This window comes from Ictidomys tridecemlineatus, chromosome 9, assembly GCF_052094955.1.
Source record: "Ictidomys tridecemlineatus isolate mIctTri1 chromosome 9, mIctTri1.hap1, whole genome shotgun sequence".
Lineage (NCBI taxonomy): Eukaryota > Metazoa > Chordata > Mammalia > Rodentia > Sciuridae > Ictidomys > Ictidomys tridecemlineatus.
The window spans coordinates 29,383,798-29,404,092 of NC_135485.1; the positions used below are offsets into that span (position 1 = coordinate 29,383,798).

At 40.7% G+C, this 20,295-nt stretch overlaps 1 protein-coding gene across 2 annotated transcripts in view; it reads left to right on the plus strand.

The window, feature by feature from the left end:
- The window catches only part of Fam114a1 (family with sequence similarity 114 member A1), a 59,837-nt gene extending 44,618 nt beyond the window's left edge, over positions 1-15,219 (plus strand). For both annotated transcript variants that reach the window (XM_078021195.1, XM_078021194.1), the window contains 6 exons: positions 699-790; positions 3,191-3,352; positions 4,524-4,663; positions 7,245-7,317; positions 11,571-11,624; positions 13,456-15,219. In XM_078021195.1, coding sequence (XP_077877321.1) covers positions 699-790; positions 3,191-3,352; positions 4,524-4,663; positions 7,245-7,317; positions 11,571-11,624; positions 13,456-13,557 — 623 coding nt within the window. In that variant the 3' untranslated portion in view covers positions 13,558-15,219. The remainder of the gene's footprint in view (positions 1-698; positions 791-3,190; positions 3,353-4,523; positions 4,664-7,244; positions 7,318-11,570; positions 11,625-13,455) is intronic.
- Positions 15,220-20,295: the final 5,076 nt, after the last annotated feature.

Below are 20,295 nucleotides of genomic sequence, written 5' to 3' on the forward strand. Positions count from 1 at the left end.
TTGAGTCAATAAATATTCATATTAGCACCTACTGTGTTCCAGGCACAGTGTTAGATGCTGTGGGTTTAGGAGTGAGCCAAATAAATCCTGGCTCTGTCCTTTGATAGTTTCCAGTCTGAAGAGAAAAATGGATCTTCAAGAAATATTAGAAGACAGGCAGGTGTCCTAGGAAACCTGGGGAATTTTTCTCCAGAGAGATGGTGTTGCTACATCAGGTAGTACGCGCCCCATGGAGACTCAATTCAGCCTCCTAGCATGGTGGCTCTGTGGACGTGGAAGGGCACTCTGGGGATCGCTAGGGTTGCCATGCAAGCATAACCAGTCTGCACGTCAACAGTGCTGTCCCAGGTCTGCCAGGCCTGGCGGAGGTCAATCATTTGTTCATTCAGTCTTTCTTTCAACAAATAGCTATTGATCACTTACAGCTGTGAACAAGACAGACACGGCCCCTCCCTGCCCTCTTGTCTTCAGGCCAGCCCGGGGGTGTCCCAGCGCACGGCCAGCAGCAAGGCCTCCGCAGCTGACTCGATGCTGCTGCCAAGGGACCCCGTCGGAGTCTGCAGCAGCCGGAGGGCACACTGCCACGGCCCCCCGCTCGGCCTACCCCGACTGCAGCCTGGAAAGTCGAGGGAGCTGCCACATTCTGAAGGAAGAAACGTAAATCACGCTTCTTAACTTCTGTCACGTTCTATTTCTAGGCTTAGAAGAAAAGGGAGAAGAATTTGCTAGCATGCTTACAGAGCTTCTCTTTGAATTACATGTCGCTGCCACTCCTGACAAACTCAATAAGGTCAGAACCTTCTGATTCTGAGTTTTAGGGGTTTCGAAAGGGGTGTGGGGGTGGCTCTCAGTTGTAAAATTCCAGAGAATTTTTCCATGAAATGGAAAAACCCCAAACCCCACAGGGCACAGTCCGGGGAAAGGGAGTTTAAGGTCTGTAATTAAGAACTGGGGAAGCAACGTAATGAAGTGCAATGATAGAGAACATTCCAGACTATCAGGAGACAGTGTTGTAGTTGCAGCTTTATTAGTAATCACCTTGCAACCTTGAACAAGTCATTGACCCTCTCCTGGTGAAATAGAATGTTCCATCAGAGCCGTGTTTATCTTTAGGATGTAGAAAGGAAGAGGGAAACAGAATCACACAGAGAATTTTTCAAATTCCACTCCCCCCACACCCAGCCTCTTAAAGAGACTTTTCCAGAATTAGGCAGAGAGATGCCCTCAGCTAGGTAGACCATAGGTCTCCTCCTGTTGGGATGTTGCTACTGGTACTGGGACCCAGGCCCACTTGCCTGCATCCAGAATAAGAGAAAAATGATATACAAAGGGAAAATGAATTTAGTTGCATTTTGGCCAGAACTGGGAAGACTGCTTCCCCCATCTTACACAAATGTTACAGTTCATGGGCAGGATCCTCCTAAATGGGGAGCAAAATCCAAGAAACGTGCCTACTAGACGCAGCAGAGGAATCAGTTGCAATCTGGTTCTCCTGATGCTGCGGGGAGGCAACTCAGCTTTCACTCTCAGCCTAAGATGATTACCTGTAGGTAGCTGGGATGGAGAAAGTAGCTTAAAGAACAGGTGAGCAGGACAATGGCTGGGACTAGAAAAAAACAATCTGAGGCTTGACAGTTCCTAATTTTAAAGGGGCCTCTTACACTGCAACCTCACATCAAAGAATAGTCCAGCTCCAACAGTCTGGGTGCCTCTAATACTACTTTGCAGGTTAGTACAAGGTTTTGCTGTAGAATTTCTTAAGAAATTACTAAAAGCTATGTGATGTTCTCTCTCCTTCTTTCTTTTTCCTTAGCGAGCACTGCTTTGCATAGGCACTCATTTATCAAGGTAGGCGAGGAAAGGGCAGAATGAGGTAGTGAGGTGGTGGTGAGATGAGTTATTTCTTTATCTCCGATGGGGGTCACTGCTTCTGGCAGGTCAGTGACTTGAACACAGTGGGAAATTGCCTCATCCATCTCCCTACAGCACCTGCTGCTGCTTGGAGGGAACCAGTGGTGGCTGCAAGGTTGCTCTGGTTTATTTACATAACAGAGTCAGCGTTGATCCCTAAGAGGACACAGCAAAGACAGTTATGGCTAACTTGCCATTCAATACTTTGTTAAGTTTTGACATACAAGCTTGAAAATCAGTCGTTTTAGCATAAACTGAGAAACAACCTTCGCTTAAGCAAACAGCTTCCACAATGATAAAATCTGGGAAAGTCTGCCCTAAGTTCAGGAATAACAGGGGGGATGATGTCTGCACCTTCAATTTAGCCATGATTTTTACAGCCACAGATAGTGACGGAAATTAAAGCTGGTCACAGACAAGCACCAGGTCTTTCCAGCAGCACCGCTTCTCCCCTTGGAGGTGGGAAGACCTGCTATGAATCAGGAGGAGCAGAGCCATCTTTCATCTGCCCAGCATGACACATTATTAGGTTCATGAAACATTAAGAATTTCATGAAACATATCAGATCAGGACATTTACTTTAGCCCTGACTCTGGCTAAATTTCTAACCTATAGATGAAAAAGTACTGATAATCTTTTATAGTTAGTCATGAAAAGTAAAAAAAAGTCTATAGATTTGTCATTGTAACTGTCATTTTTATTCTTATCTGAACTTCCTTTTAAAACGCTGGATAGATACAACCAAAGAGCATTAGAATGCTTGTATGAAAATGTCACAAGGAAACCTGTTTATTTTGTACTATTAATATGTGCTAATATCCAGGCTCAGTGGCACATGCCTTTAATCCCAGCTCAGGAGGCTGACACAAGAAGATAGCAAGTTCGAGGCTAGCATCAGCAATTTAGCAAGGCCCTAAGCAAATTAGGGTGAACTTGTCTCTAAATAAATAAATAAATAAATGGCTGGGAATATGGCTCAGTAGTTAAGTGCCCCTGGATTCAGCTCCCTCACCCCCAAAAATGCTAATAATTACAATATCTAAAGCATTCTCAGGTCTTTCAATATTCTCTCCATATTTTCTATTCTGTTCCCCTTTCCAAAAAAAATTCATATTTTTACCAATATCAGTAGTGTCTTTTAAAGAGGCTAAGGAATGGACCCACCACTTTTAAAACATCTGAAGTTTCCCCCCTTGAGGTTTAGAGCAAATTGGGGTTGGGATGGCTTCGATTTCACTGTCGCACACTACACGTATTCTTTGGTTGGGCGCATTGCAGGCCATGAAGAAAGCTCACGACTGGGTGGAAGAGGACCAAACCACAGTGTCAGTGGATGTGACCAAAGAGTCAGAGGAGGAAACTAAAAAGGAAGAAAAAGAAGAGAAAGCTGAAGATCCTCAAGAAAGCAAAAAGGAAGAAAAAGGAACTAAGACTGTAGAGGTAAATTTATTCTCCATTGTTCACCTGCAGGGCGACGGTAATGTGTTACTTTTATTAGGAGCCTTTTTGTTTAATGTGTTTTGGGGTAGTTTTTTCGGGGCGGGGGGGTAGTTCCTGGGGATTGAACCCAGGGACTCTCTGTCACTAAGCTGCACCGCCCTCCCTAGCCTTTTAATTTTTTTTTTTTTTTTTTTAAATTTTGAGACAGGGTCTCACTAAGTGGCTGAGGCTGGCCTCAAACTTGCAAGATTCTTCTCTCTCCGCCTCCCACACAGCTGGGATTACAGGCGTTTGCCACTGTGCCTGGTTTAGCAGCCTAATTTTAAGTGAGGAGGGGCTGTTGCCTTATGATTTGTACCTTGTCTGACATTATAGAAATATGTGTAGGAATGTAATAAACACACAAAAAAATCCTCTCTGCCAAGACAGTTTGTAGCTTAGCATGGAACTTGTAGCTTTTCTCCATTGCTTTGCAATTATAATTTAAAGGGGAAAAGACCTTTAAGAACATAATTGATTTATCTTTAGAGTAAATTTCCATCTTATGCAAATTTGTTACTATAAAACATCTTTATGCTCCATAACTAATGAGGTAACTGAAGCTGTTTTTTCAGAAACTTTCATTGCCGTAGCCTTTGTTCCATCGTTTAATAAATTTATGTGTGCATACTTGTCCTGCTCATGTTCGAAAAGGAGTTTGCAATAACTGCACCTTATGTTGAATTTTAATTTGAAAGAAAGTAGCTTTTTCAAACTTGATCTCTCTAAGGAAAAATGGCAGCCAAGGTCTGTCCATCTAGCCTCCCTTCCACACACCTTTTTAGCACCTGTCTGCTGTGTCCCAATATTGCTCGTACTGCTGGGGACACAATTGTGAATAGGCTCTCCACATTCCCTGGGAACCTGGGAGCATTTCCATTTTATGGTAGCATTTCACTTAGAAAAGTTTTAGATGTACAACTTTTTCATGTTTTATTTGGTGTTTTGCTAATGAAGAATTCTGTTTAGGGACTAGAAGTGTAGTTCAGTGGCAGAACATGTGCTCGGCATGTACAAGGCCCTGGGTTCAATCCCCAGGACCCAAAGCAAAGAACCATTAAGTTTTAATGTCACAGGCCTTTTTAAAAAGCATCTGCTCAGCAGATAATTTTCTTGCCTTTTTTCCTACCAGGAAGTGTACATGTTGTCCATTGAAAGTCTGGCAGAAGTCACTGCGCGCTGTATCGAGCAGCTTCACAAAGTGGCAGAATTAATTCTTCATGGACAAGAAGAGGAGAAACCAGCTCAGGACCAAGCAAAAGTGCTGATAAAGTAAATGCAACTTTTAATTCTTATTTTTTCAAGTGTACATATATATCTGGGCCACTCGTATTCACACACCCTGAACAACTAAAGGTTTGGATTTCAACTCAACTAATTTCCTTGTTCTATGGTCATCTAAGAAATGAGGATGCCCTTAAGAAATGCATTGTGTTAGCAAGAAGATGATGAACACTCTAGGAATTATTGATGAAGAGTTTTAAGGAAAGACACACTAAATCATTCAGAGCTATGAAAGTGTTTATTTTGATCGATTGAAGTCTTAGAAGGACAGACCTTGGGAAAATTATATTTTCGACATACCATACAAATAGAGGAAGGACACTCTTATGTGACTTCTCAGCTAGTTTCACAAAAATAAAGAGACACACTTCACCTTTCCCAGAGACTCAGACCAGCTCCACATGTCCTGAGCTCTGGTGATGATGGGCACTAATGTAACAAGCCAGTTCACTGTGGATTGTGCACTCGTGTGTGTGTGTGTGTGTGTGTGTGTGTGTGTGTGTGTGTGCGCGCGCCTAGTTTTTTTCTTCAATAAATAGTAACTATTGTTAGTTTATTTGGTAAAATTAAATATATATATATATATATATATATATAGCTACATATACATATATAGAGAGAAAGAGAGAGAGATATGTATATTCACATACACATGAAAATACTTGGGTACGGAGTGTTCATGAAAATAGATGGTATGGAGATGAAAAATAAATCATTAAGTATTATGCACTTAACTATTTATTATGATACAGAAAATTAGCATCTATCCAAATATTTTCTCATTATTATTAAGAACAGGAACAGAATAGGAGCCTCCTGAAAATATATGGGGACACACACACATACATGCATGTCCCAGTACTCTCATTCCCTTCGCCAGCTGACTGATCTTTGCTTATGGCTTAGTGCATTTGACAGAGTAAGTTAGGGAGTCAGTTTTAATTGAAGGACTTTCCAAAAAGTCACTGTTAGTGTCGTTGTCCTGATGCCATTTTTTCTCACTTGTAAGATTTGTCATCTAGTCTAGACTTTCATATCTAAGCATATAAAATCAAGGATGTGGGCTGGGGATGTGGCTCAAGCGGTAGCGCGCTCGCCTGGTAAGCGTGCGGCCCGGGTTCGATCCCCAGCACCACATACAAAACAAAGATGTTGTGTCCGCCGATAACTAAAAAATAAATATTAAAATTCTCTCTCTCTCTCCCTCTCTCACTCTCTTTTAAAAAAATAAATAAATAAATAAAATCAAGGATATTAGAAGAACCACATAATCCACCCGTGTAATATTCCTAGAAAGATTATGTATTGACTTCGACAATATAGAGGAAATAGGAAAGGACAAAACAGGAAAACCTTCAACTATCAAGGACAATATATAGGTACTATTTTATTTTTGTAGTGCTGATTTGAAAGAGGAGAGCTGAAGTTCACAAGCCCCTGCGTGTGGACAGCAGGACCTTGCTCTTAGCTCCTCTCTGATTCCCATCCCTGATTGTCCCAACCCTTCTAAGCCTCTCTGACTTTTCCATACGATGACTGTTTCTACACCCCCCTGCCCAGGAACATAGAATTGGGGCTGCCTGCTGGCCTTATTCTTGATATTTTTTGCAGATAAGTTTTGAGCGGATGGATGGATGGAGGGATATAGCTCATCAAGCCTGAATGTGTAGGTTAGATGGGACTTCTATTTGTCAGAAACACCTAAGGACTTCACTAGATCTTGTAACATATAAGGTTCTTAACTTGGGGTTGTTTTTCCCAATAGCATTTTAATCACTATTCACAAAAGTCATACACTGATTGTTAGGAGAAAATTAGACAGAACTCATAGATTAGGCAATTAGATTGTTTCCAGTTTTGTGATCATCTGTACTGTCAGGATAAATGTGGTTTTCATTAAATATTTCTACCTTACTTCATTTTCTGGGGTGGAAGCAGAATGGCCAAAGGAATTTGGATATAAGTCTTAAAAACATTCTATAGGATCTTTATTTTGAGGCATCTGGTAAAAAACATAATCAAAACATAGAGACACCTGAGTTTGAATCTCCCCCTTCTACCAAGTACTACCATATGCCTAGAAAGGTCATTCACTCTTCCTAACAGTCAGTTTCTTCATCTGTATAAAATGGGAATAATGCTATAATCCGTGAGGGCACTATGAGGGTTAAATATGGTTAGGAATATAAGTACTTAACAGAGTGCCTCAGTGAATGTTCATTATTTTTTATTAAATGACCAAAAAGTGGGAGAAAAGCCAGCTGGCAAGAGTTTATGCCCCTATAGATGTGGAGCTCACGCTTGATATTTTCCTGTGCACAGTTTTGATTATTCTAAAAAGAGGTCAAAGGAACTAGATGATGATTCTTTAATTAAGCATGGAGAGAAAAACCAGAATTTGATTAAACTGTGATTATAAATCATGGAAGATTGTTGAGGAAAACTCAGCTGCCATTTCTGTTGAGCAACTTCAAACTTGATGTAACATGCATTCATATCAATGATTGCCATGGCAATTAAATTATTTTACTTTATTAAAAATCCTCAAACCTCTTTTTTCTTATTTCAGATTAACTACAGCAATGTGCAATGAAGTGGCTTCCTTATCCAAGAAGTTTACAAAGTTTTTAACAACTGTTGGGGTGAGATTATAATATTGATCTTTTTTTTTTTTTTCAAAAACTTTACCTTTTTAAGGGAAGTAGGTCTGAAAGAAAGAGTGGAATATGCAGCACCTTTTCATTATTGTTGTTGTTCTTCCTAGATATAAATGACAGTAGAGCATATTTTGACACATTTTTATAAATATATATCTATAAAATAAGTATAACTTGTTCCAGCTAGGATCCCATTCTTGTGGTTGTACATGATGTGGAGTTACACTGGCTGTGTATTCATATATGAACATAGGAAAGTTGTGTCCAATTCATTCTACTGGCGTTCCTCTTCCAGTCCCTCTTTCTTCCCTTCATTCCCCTTTGTCTGTTCCAATGAACTTCTATTCTTCCCCTCCCTTACTGTGGATTAGCGTCCACATATCAGAAAGAACATTTAGACTTTGTTTTTTGGGGACTGGCTTGTTTTGCTTAGCATGATATTCACCAGTTTCATCCATTTACCAGAAAATGCCATAATTTCATTCTTCTTTATGGCTGAGTAATATTCCATTGTGTGCAGTACCTTTTTGGGGACCTCCACAGACAGAAGCCATGCCAGGATGTTTGCTAAAATTAGGCCAAGAGCACCTTGTCTAACATTAGGCAGCCTAGCGCTCTTCTCCCACCAAGTTCTAGTCCCATATCTCAGACATCAGAGATGTTGAGTGAGTTTTCAGATCTCTATGGGCCTGGTTTTCATAGTTTGTTAATAAGTAAATAGTGTCAGGGGCAAGAGGTATAGCTCAGTGTTAGAGCACTTTCCCTGGGTTCAGTCCCCAGCACTGTGAAATAAAGTGTCAAATGAAAATCCCTTTCATTACTTAATATCTGTGATATATTAAAATAATTAATCTTGGGTTTTATTATTCACTGTACCCTCAGTCTATCTTATAAGCTACACAGTTTATTTTGGAAGTATTGCCACACTTCAGCTTTAACCAAAAAAAACATTAACAACAGGGTTTAAATCCTGTTTTAGTAATGGTGTTTTTTTGGTTCCAAGTATGTTAGTTTTCCAGGACTACTATAACAACGTGCCACAAACTGGGTAGCATAAAAACTGAAATTTACTCTCACAGATCTGGACACTAGAAGTCTGAAACCTGGGTATCAGCAGGGCAATGCTCTCTCTGAAGACTCTAGGGGAGGATCCTTCTCAGCTTCTTTCAGCTTCTGGGAGCCCAAAGCTTTCGTGGGTTTGTGACTAAAAACCTCCAGTATCTCTGTCTTCCTATGATCATTTTCTCCTTGTGGGTCTTCACATTGTTTTGCTCCATGCATGTCTGTGTCCAGATTTTCCTCTTCTTGTAAGGACACCATTCATGTTGGATTAGAGTGTGATCGATATGGCTGCAACAACCCTTTCTCCAAATAAGATCTTAGTCTGAGGTCCTTGGGTTTACAACTTCAATGTGTATTTCCTTTTCAGGAGGGCACATTTCAACCCAAAACAAGAAGTAACAGAAGCAAATTCTAAATGTTTTAGATTAAAATGGGGCTTTATGAAAGGTAGTGGAAAACTTCCAGAGCTCATACACATGCTCTAAAAGTGTTACTATGAGTGTGACTCAACAACAGCAGTTCCCAGTCCCTGTGTCTCTCCATTCAGATTCCTATTTCCTGAGTGAGAAGGTTTCTGAGGCTGATCAGCGTGGGTCAAAGGTCCACCTTGATATCACTCAGCAGTGACTAGGGACAGGGTCATATCATGAAGACCCACCTGGCTATGGAGTGCACCCCTTTCCCCTTACAGGAAGTACTCAAGAACAGTTTTTTGAAGAAGTCAAAAATAATTGTGTACCCCATGCTTCTATAGATGACTCGGTTAACAAAGGGGTGAGCTACACACTGCCTATTCATTGTGCTTTCAAGGAACCTGGTTTGACCCTCCTCTTTTGCAAAATAGCAGCTTTTACATTTGTCTAATTTTAGACCTTCAGCCATAGACCTTCACTGTATGCAAGCAGTGAGGGGGGAGATGGAAGTTCACAAAGAGGATGCATTAGTGGGCTCAGTGTTGTCCAAGTTACTCAGTGCCCACGGACTTCAGTGGAAATGCTAGGTTTACAAAGAGGTGTGAGGGCTTAATCAGGAACTGGATAGACTTGGCAATTCAGGTTCCCAGGGCTCTCCTGTTCTCTACCCTTGCTCCTTCACACAGTTCACTAGATGAGGAAACCAAGGCCCAGAGGGGTGAGCCACAGGTCACCCAGGCCTCTCAGTTGATTTCTCAATCAGCTGCCCATCAGATGCACCAGACAGAGAGCCAATTGTTTGGTGTTCTGTGATCATCTAGGGGAGTGTGTATGTGTGTATATGTTTATATATGTTTATACGCCTTATGTTAATTTATCTACATTAGTGAAAAATTTTCATAGTATTGTTTTCCCTTCCCTTTCACATATTATATTCCAGCACTGTGTTTCTCAAACCTTAATGGGCACACAAATCACCTGGAGACCTTGTTAAAATGCACATTCTGATTCAATACACCTGGGATGAACACTGAGCGGCTTCATTGCTAATAAGCTCTCAGATGATTAGAATGTTCCTGACCCCCAGTCCACATTTTATGTAGCAAGGCTCTAGCAGATGGTGTGTACTTGAACTTGTATAAGTGTGCATATGTATGGATGTGTACAAACGTTTGCATGCACAAAACCAGGACCACACACAGTATCATTTAAGAGAAAGAAAAACCTGAATCTAAAACAGAATTTCCTGAAATTTCATCTCACCACAATAATGCCCCTAATCTTGTGCTATGATGAATCATTTGCATCAAGTCATTGTTTCTGTTCTCTAAAACAGCCATTATTCATAACTTGAAGATAATGAGTATATATCGCTCTCCAGACTCTATTTAAATTGCCTGCACATCTCATTGATTCTGAAAACCAATGTCATTTTATTGCCCTCATTTTGATTATATTTTAGAGGTTTATTGATAATCAAATAAACATGAAAGCAAATACCATAATAGATTCTCTGGTTACTTACTAAAATGACTGGGTTTTTAAAGAGTTTTTTCCCAAGACTCCATTACGGTTTCCTCTGTAGGGCATTACTTCACCTTCAATATGTCAATGAAAGTGGTCTGCTCTGGGAAGAGATATTTAATTTATATGCTTTTGTTTGCCATAAACTCTTGCATTACAGTAAGGGAAACCGACATATTAAACATATTCTCTCTCTCTCTCCAGTTCCTTTAATAATTTATCATCTAAAAGTAGGTTGAATATTTTATTTTTTAAAATTCTTTTTTGTGGTTGTAGATGGACAGAATGCCTTTTTTTAAAAATTTATTTATGTGGTGCTGAGGATCGAACCCAATGCCTTACGCATGCTAGATAAGTGCTCTGTTACTGAGCTACAGCCCCAGCCCCAGCATTTTAGATAGTGGAGACTTGTTTGATAGAACAATCACATAACTAAGGGTAAGGCTACTTAACACTCACTCTCACTTTTTGAACACCTGCTTTTAACTAGGCTTTGCAGCCCATACTTTACTTATATTCATGTTTTTCAAACTCAGATCTGCAGACCTGTTTGCAAAATATATTTAAGGATGCTATAATTTTGCTGCTCTTCTGGAAGATGCACTATAGCCAAGTACTTCTGTTTGCATCTAAAAGAAGCAAAGGGTGGGGGGTGGGGGGGAAGGGGACTAGAATAGGGCTGAGACTAGGAGAGGTAAATGAAGGACTTAACCCTCCTGCAAAATTTGAGAGTGTCCAGGAGAAAAATTAAGGAAAAAAAAGGAAGCTATATAGATATTTTAATGCAATATTTTTACAATAAAAAGTACAAAAAATGATGAACAAATTATCAAAATTTAAATATAGTATCCAACTATGTACTTGTACAGTTCACCTCACCGAACTCCCAGACCTATTATAAATAGTTTCAATAGTTAAAAAGGTCTGAGTTTACATTTCTAGCTATGTGGCCTTACTCTAATTACTCAACCTTCCTGACTCCTATTTCTCATGTTGAAATTGGGATTATTACAGTACCTACCTACCTCCTAGGAGTTTAAGTGAGAAATCAAATGTCAGAATTAAATGAGATGGTGTAGGGGAAGCACCAAATACGAAGCCTGGCCTACACAGCCAGCATTCCGCACCTCCCCTTCTAAGAGATCCTCCAACAGAGCCAGTGTCTTACATTTTATTTTACATGGCAAGCCTTGCAGCCCAAGCCCCTAATCTGTCAATTTCATACTTTTGATCCCACAGAGCAAGAAGAAGGCTGAGGTTCTTAACCCTATGATCAATAGCATGTTGTTAGAGGTAAGTAGCCACAGGAGAGGGGGTGCTTCTGATCAAAGCCAAGGTGGAAGCTACAGTTTTTTTCCTTCTTTGTCTTTCTCCCAGGCACCACGTTGTATTGCAATTCAAAATCTTATCACCAACAGTCTCTTTTGAGAACGGTTGTGTAGCTCAACCAGCTGTAAATCCTCTGGTGAAGCAACAATACCCAATTTTCAAGAATCCCTGATTATAAAAAGAAATGCTAAGCTTGCGTGTTATTTCCATCACTGTTTCCTCTGGCAGAGGCGGATTTCTGCTGTCAAGTTTGACACTATTCAACAATATGATTATTGGCTGCGATGAGGGCTCCTTGCCCGGTGGTGATTTTTGTTAAAATGGGCCCTTCCCTCCATTCACAGTGACCTTTGGCTTAACTGGGCCTGAGCTCCAGGCTGGTTAAAAAAAAAACTGACAAGCAGGCTATTTCCCCTCTGTGCAGTGACCAGGCCACCATTCCCTATCTGCCTGCTCACCAAGGGCTGTACTGACACAGAGCTGTCCCAACACTGCTCTGGCTTTGCCAAAAATGGTGATGTGTGGAGAAGGAAAAAGGCTCAGGAAGCCACCTCGGTGGTGGAGAATGGGCTCTGTGCTCTACCTGTGGAGGGTGGAGGAAATCTTCCATCAGGGGCCAGACTCTAAGAAACGGGCCCATCTCTGGCCACAGGGCACCCACCTGAAGCCACAAGATGTTCGCAGCCAGAGGATGAACACCAGCCAGGCATATACAGTGGTGTTTTCCTTTCTGAAGTTGACATCAATGGCAGACTTTGGAAATTACAAAACTTGGGAAGGGACTACCTAAATATTTATAGTAGCATTGTGAGGACTTGTGTCCTCAAAAAACAGCCCAGGCACAAAAATAACAAGTCGGGGCGCTGAGTGCTATGTTTAGGACACAGCCACACAGTGGAATAAAGTCAACTGGAAGGGACGTCCAGCAGGCAGACGCAGCTAAGAGTAAGCACTGGCAGCGAGAAGCAGAATATGGGACAGGAAACTCCCTCCCTGGTTGCCAGAGAGCATTAGATTAATTGTTCACAAGATCCCATGTTTACTCATTCCCCCATATAGAACTCTTCATATACATTAGTTACACTAAATTTATTTATTTTATTTATTTATTTTTTTAGTGGGGCTGGGATCAAACCCAGGGCCTCACACATACTAGACCAACACTAGCACTGGGCTATATACTCCAGCCCCACCCTAAACTTGAAATGGCCTCTCTGTTTAATACTGTTTGGTAGCCTACCACAGTGCATAAATAGCATGCTACTAGAGTATTAAACTGAGAAGCCATTTAAAGTTTATACCATAAAGTTTAAAGGCCATATCAGATATCCAAACCAAGCAGAAAACACCAACACTCATGGGTGGATGACACTGTTCAAGGATTTGCCATGAATAATTCTACCATGATATTTTCCAGTTAGCTTAATGCACACCATTTGGTTTATCCAGCCATGGGTTAACACAGGACCTCCTTCATACTGTGCCTTCCTGAGATTTCAGAGCAGTAAGCTGACCTGGGGAAGCGGTGGATTTCACTGATATATGTACACCGATGTGCTTTAAAAGTCCCTGTGGCTTTTAAGCAATTCACCTCATTTTGAGTGAATTCTTCTCTGTAAGTATAAACAAGAGCAAAAATACTCCATCTAGAAGAATGTGTTTACATTTGCTGTAAGCACCGACGTTATAAACATTTCATAATGTTCTTCTCAAATGGAAAAGAACATCATCCAATTGGGAGGATTGTCAAGGCTGACAGCAAGAGTAACCCTGGGCTGTGTTCTTTCCCTCTCAGGGCTGCAACAGCACAACCTACATTCAGGATGCCTTCCAGCTGCTGCTGCCTGTTCTGCAGGTGTCACATATCCAGACCAATTGCCAGACTCCAGCCAGTTAAAGGAAAGGGCAGGTCCCACGGCTTCATTGAGCACCATGCAAGGGGATATTTTCAACACAACTGGCCACACACACCCATTTTTGAGGACACTACAAAGCAATTTTGCACAGACAGTATTGAGAATGCAAGTTTAAAGAGAGTTGTCATTTCTCTTAATGTAGAGGGTCGTTTTTACAAATAATTGTGTTTTCTTTATGTTAATTTAAAGTTTCACAGCTCATAATGAAGTTTTCCCTTATGAAATTCATTCACAAGTATTCATTCATGTCCATCCTCCTAGTCAAGCATGTGTATTTAGTTAGAAATTCAGAAGCAGACCCTGGCTTTCTTTTAATTGTTCAAATTTCTACCTTTAAATGTCACATTCTTATAAGCATTACTTTAAATCAATTCTTGTACTGAACGTTGTCTTATTCCATAAATGTCATGGGCAAAAATAACACTACTTACAGATTTTACCCAGTATGACAAAAAAGAAACCTAAATATCTCTTTATCACCATTCATTCTTGCAACAATCATTTATTGAGCACATACTGTGTTCAGAATAAAAGAACATGAACTCACCCCCATAGAGACAAATAGAGGGTTTACAATAATTCTTAAAATATTTGAAAACACTAAAACTTTTTCTAATCCTCAAAACATTTGAAGAACAAGGTAAATTTATAGTGTTTTCAATAGTCTGTCAGTTTATCTTCCTACTTTACTTAAACTTATTTTTATCCCAATTTTATATATGGGGTGAAATATGTATGAAAAGGAGTATTAAAAAATAGTTTAACTCTGTGTGTGTGTGTGTGTGTGTGTGTGTGTGTGTGTGTGTGAGAGAGAGAGAGAGAGAGAGAGAGAAGGGAGACCCTAGGGATTGAACCCAGGGGTACTCTACCACTGAGCTACTGCCCCAGCCCTTTTTATTTTTTAATTTAAGACCAAGTTAAAGTTGCCCAGGCTAGCCTCAAACTTGTGATCCTCCTGCCTCAGCTTCCCAAGTAGCGGGATTACAGGTGAGCACTACCACACCTGGCAAGAGTACTTCAAAATTGACTTCATATGATCATAAGCCCCTGGTGGCATAATTGCAAAGCTTACAAGTGTTCAAATAGAAAAAATGAAAAGGATTTTAACACAGTAGAATCCCATCACTGCATTTTAAAAATCTTCCATACTGATCACACTCACCAGTGGCAAAGGACAGAGAAAGCCCATATGTGGGTTGATCCCTGGGGGACTTGACTGAAGACCTTGCAACTAGGAGGAGCATCAACAATGGGCACTTCTCCTGAGCACTTCGCACGCGTTGCAGGTGGGGATTCTGTGTGATGCACCTATTTCAGAACCCCAATGACACTCCTACCAGCAGTGGCAAAAGAAGGTCCTGCCCAGTGGCTCTTTCCAAGGCAAATGAAGCTTGTGGCTTTGCAAGGGTTAAAAATTCCTTATTCATGTTTATTTTTATTCCCCAGATAGTCAACTGCCTTTGTTCCCAACAGATCAAACAGAGATTTTTTAATGTCATCCTACTTCTCATTAGCATTTCATTTGTCTCTGTCCTGTATTTCGTTTGTATATCTCCTGAAACAGCCAAATAGAAAACATAATTTGCAACCTGGAAAAATAAAATTCTCTGAGGAATCAATTAAAGAAATTTTTTGTCCTTTTCTGATTGCCTGAAATGTTTCTGTGATTTTTAAGTCTGAAGGTGATTAACGGATGAAAATGTTACATGCACATCTTCATAAATTCAGAATTTTCATGTATACAACAGAGGAAATAATTTTGATTTATGATTTTTCACAACAGATTATTTTTAGCATCAGATAGCTTTAGCCAATATAAAAGAGAAACAAATATTTCCAAAGGAACTAGATTCCCAGACTTAGACTTCAAGCTTAATTGCACCCATTTAGTGCACAAAAAAAAAAAAAAGTAAAAATAGAGTAGAAACTTTAAAAATAAAAAGCAGGATAATTATTTAAAAGAAGTGGTTGGCATTACTGACATTGCATTTATGTTTTAATGGTATCGTGTCAGAGGTTGCCAGGTGGAGAGAGGGTTCTGTGATCCATGGTCTATGAATTAAATTAAGAGAAAATAATTGCTTAACATATATCTGTCCTCCAGGATTTCTCTTTCAGTGCTAGTTTTCAACATCACTTTTAAATAATTGCTTCTTTGCTTTGCTTTAAAAGCTGCCAAAGAACAGGATCCAGATCTGGGCAAATGTCAGTCACTGAATGAATGATTTAGCAGCTTACCTTGGAAGTTTTGTATTCCTTCAATAATCCTTCACATAAATTGGGTTCATTGCACTCTACGCAATTACTATCAACAGCATGCCAGATTCTTCTCTTACATCAAGTGCAAAATAAGGTCTAAATAATGAATGTAGTCCTGGGCTTGTGCCTTATTAAATAAAAAAGCATCCAAAGCATATTTCAAATTCAAAGTAAAATGCATTTCAGAAAAATTTGCTTTGGGATATTGATATGTACAGATCTAAAGGACAAAATTGAGTCTCAAATCTTAAGGCATGGGCCTAAATTTAAATATTCTCTCTGTTAGAAATACCGAGGTGCCACAAAAAAGTCAAATATGGAGGTGCTCAGAAGTGGGTGGGCAAGGCAAAACTACTTCTGCAGCGTGGCGTACTCTGAAACCTGGCTAGCCAGGGTGCCTAGGTTGGGGGCAGGTAGGAGGTGGGGTCCACCTGCTTATATACTTAACCTGTCCCAGCGTTGCCCTTCACTCTGATTGGAGGAGTTTGGGGTTACAATCTATGTGATTGGCTAATTTTAAAATTGGGGCGGGAAAAGGGAGGGGCTATAATTATAATGGCTACAATTGGATCCAATAAAGGCTGAGTACTGTATTCTGAAAATGGAGCGCTGGACTTTCTGTTTCTCACACCTCTGAGAACAGAAGTCCCTATTCCCTGTGGATCTCCTCTGCGTGCACAGGAAGCTCATAGTTAAATGAGTAGTGTGACTGTGCAGGCCGTGGCAGGAGTGAGCAGGGTTGTGTCCACAGCCTGAGCGACACCCACCAGGGATCCAGGGACAGGGTACCTGGGGACACCACAGCAGCAGAGCTCACATGAATGGAGAAGGACCAACAAAGGGTGGAGGGGCTGAAGAAACATGCAGAATCCAGGGCAGAAGCCCGAATGCAGGAGTGGGAGTGTTTCCTTGTGCTTTGTAGAAATCAGCACCCGGAGGGGCTGGTATATGTGGAAAGTCACATTCTCCACGGCTGGCCATGCTACGCTTACGAGAGAAATGAAGGCAGGCAGATCCCAGGCATAGTCATCCCAGAGGTCTGATTATAACATCTCAGGGAAGCAATTTACAAAGCGAAATAAGCACTGTATCTCTTCTTTTCTTAAAAAAAAAAAAAAAGTATAGTGTGTGTATGTGTGTTTGTGTGTGTGTGTGTGTGTGTGCAGGCACTGAACAGATGGGGTTGATCATAATACATAAACTTCAAATGATGTTTAATTTTATAAAAGCAATTATTCTACAGGGTCAAGCTAGTTTTTTATATAATGTAAAAAAAAAATGGCCTTTGATCTTCCCCTTAAGCATGTTCAACATACTAATGTACAGATCCAGGCTTGGACTTGGTTTCTTAAATTACCATGTTTGTAAAGGCACATCAGAAGAGATCATACTGAAAATCCATCTTAGAACTGCTATTTTGCTCTGCTTTTGTAGTTGATTAGAATTCATAATGCTATAGGAGTGGATTCAGACCAGCAAGCCATTCTTCACATAAAAGAAAACAAATGATGTGGTTAGTCCTGTGTTCTATATTTCTAGAGAGCTCACCCCTTAGGCAGGGTTATGGCCACCCTGGGTATGCTCGCTCATACGAAATAGTTCACTAGAATATCAGCTATTAAACAGATTCAAGGAAAGACACCAATCTCTTCATTTTTTTTCCTTAGACCCACAAAATGAACTAGTCTACCCTTTAAGCATTCTACCTTTAGCAGTGATTGAATTATTACAACCCAAACAGTAATAGTGATATTTCTGCTATTTTGGATATCTAGGATTATCATCAACTGGAAATAGAAGCTGATTTTGGAAGGCTAGAATTTTGTGTTGGGATTTAAACTAAATTTACCTTCATCTGGATCAGAGAAGATTTTTCTCCGCATGAGCTGCCAGCCAAAAAGCAATAGGATTATGTCTGCCTGTGGTCACTGCAACTCACCTGACAGCCTGCTTCCTCTATTAGTCTCAGAAGAATTCTGTGCTGCAAAAGAAAAAATATGCGTATTTCTTAAATGCCTTCACTCAGGGCAGAAATTTGGGGAAATTGAAATGATCTATCTCCCTGGCCTGGGTTTCACCACCAGGCTTCTCAGATGCTATTTGGAAGAAAAAGTCAGTGTAGAAGCCAAGGCCAGATGGGTGAACCCTTGGCAAAAAGTAAAACTAAGCTTTTGGCTTTGAGTCCTTGCCATTTTTATCCTTTTCTCTCTCTCTCTCTCTCTCTCTCTCTCTCTCTCTCTCTCTCTTTTTTTTTTAATAGTCAGTACCTGGCTTCCAGAATCAGCTTTTATAACTTGCCCCTCTCTTTCCTATCTCTTGTTCCCCTTCTCTTTGGCTACATCATTTATACTCTCCCTACCTCATGTGTGTGTGTGTGTGTGTGTGTGTGTGTGTGTGTATGTGTGTATATATACACACATACATACATACACTCACATATATATGTGTGTGTGTGTGTTCTCCCATACTAAATGGTTATATATATCATATAATTAAGCTATACTTTGTACTGAAGACTGTGTCCTATGTTTTATATGCATTATTCCATTTAATCTTCAAAGTCACCCTGTTGAGACATTATAATCTCTACCACACCAATGAGAACACTGAGACCCTTAGAAGCTATGTAACTGGTCTGGAGTTATAACTAGTGCAACAGAGCCACCATCAAACGCAGATCAGTTTGACCTGACCTAGCTAGCATTTTGAACTGCTGTACAGAGTATCTCAACAGAAGAGAAATGTTACATGTTATTTTTAGAGACATCTGAACACTAGATTTATCTGTTTCGCTCTCTGGAAGCTGTGAGTTAGATTTGTAGCTGAAAGCTTTGGTTGTCAGCTTTGGTTGTTTCCATGCAACTGAGAGCAACTAGGACTAAAGAGACACAGAAGGAAGCCACGTGAGGTGATTTGTCCCCTGGGTGGTTCTCGCCACAGGCTTCTTGATCATTTCACAGACATTTACATCAAGCAGCTTCTTGGTCAAGGCAGCGCAGCATCCTGTCTCGCAGGTGCCTTTGATCGCACTATAAGGACCCCATTTCCTCCTCCCCCTTTCCCTTCTCTGGTGCCAGGGAAGCCCATTTGCAAAACAACATCATTCCTGAAAATCCTGACCCCTCTACCTGCTTCCTGGAGCATGGGGTTTTTAAAATGCTTTTCCTGCCTTGAAGATTACAGATCTGTCTAGACAGCCTTTAAGTTGAATCTTCAATGCCAAGTTCTGCAAAATGCTGATAAATGTTTTAAAGAAGTACTTAATAATGCCTTCTCATCCCTGATCTTGGTGCTGCTTCCTATTGAGCCCCAGAAATGACAGTGGTGATGGTGACGATGGTTGTAGAGGAGACCCACAGAACTGAAGCAACCACAGGGTCCAAAGCAACCAGTTCTTGCAGTCCTGCAGGAAGGATTTCAAAAGAGTGGCTCAGAGCAACAGGCAGGAGTTTATTAGAGAAAGTGAGATAAGGACGCACAGTCTAGGCACTGGGGGGACCATCTCCGGAGAGAATGGTGTAACTAAGAGTCTGAGATTTGGGTCTCTTTGTTCTTAGAGCCTCAGTTTCTCACACCCTTAAGTGGCTTATTACTACCCTTTCTAGAGGCCCCTCAGCAAGTTTCTTTATCACAGGAGGGAGTGACATGGTCTCAATAATGACCTGGTCACAATGGGAGGATCATAATGACCTGGTAATAAGAGATAAGGTGTGTGTGTGTGTGTGTGTGTGTGTGTGTGTGTGTGTGTGTGTGTACGCGAGCATTTTCTTTAGTTTCATTTTTGCAGCACTGAGGATGGAACCCAGGATGGAACACATTCTTGGGAAGCACTCTACTCAGCCACATCCCCAGCCTGACAGATAAGGCCCTGAAACAATATTTCCTCAAGGGGTTATAATTAACTATGGCTGTGGGAGGTTTGACAATCAACATTTTTTTTTTAAAGAGAGATTGAGAGAGAGAATTTTTTAATATTTATTTTTTAGTTTTCGGCAGACTCAACATCTTTGTTTGTATGTGGTGCTGAGGATCGAACCCGGGCCGCACTCATGCCAGGCGAGCACATTTCCACTTGAGCCACATCCCCAGCCGACAATCAATATTGATGTCAAACTGATGCCAGTCTTCTTTCATAAAGTTTTCTGTTATTCCCACCCTGTGACTTATGGATTCTCTTTGTGACTTATGGATTCTCTCTGTCCTCCCTATAAGTTTCTGCCCTTCGTTGTCTTCCTCCACTCACATGCTCATGACTAAACTATCTACTATCAATTGTGGTGGTGGTAGTGGCCTGGTGGTGGTATCGGGGGTGATGATGCTGATGGTGGTGGTGATGGTGATGGTGGTGGTGATGTCATGATGGTGGTGATGTCATGATGGTGTTGATGGTGGTGATGGTGGTGATGGTGGTGATGGTGGTGATGGTGATGATGGTGGTGATGTCATGATGGTGGTGATGG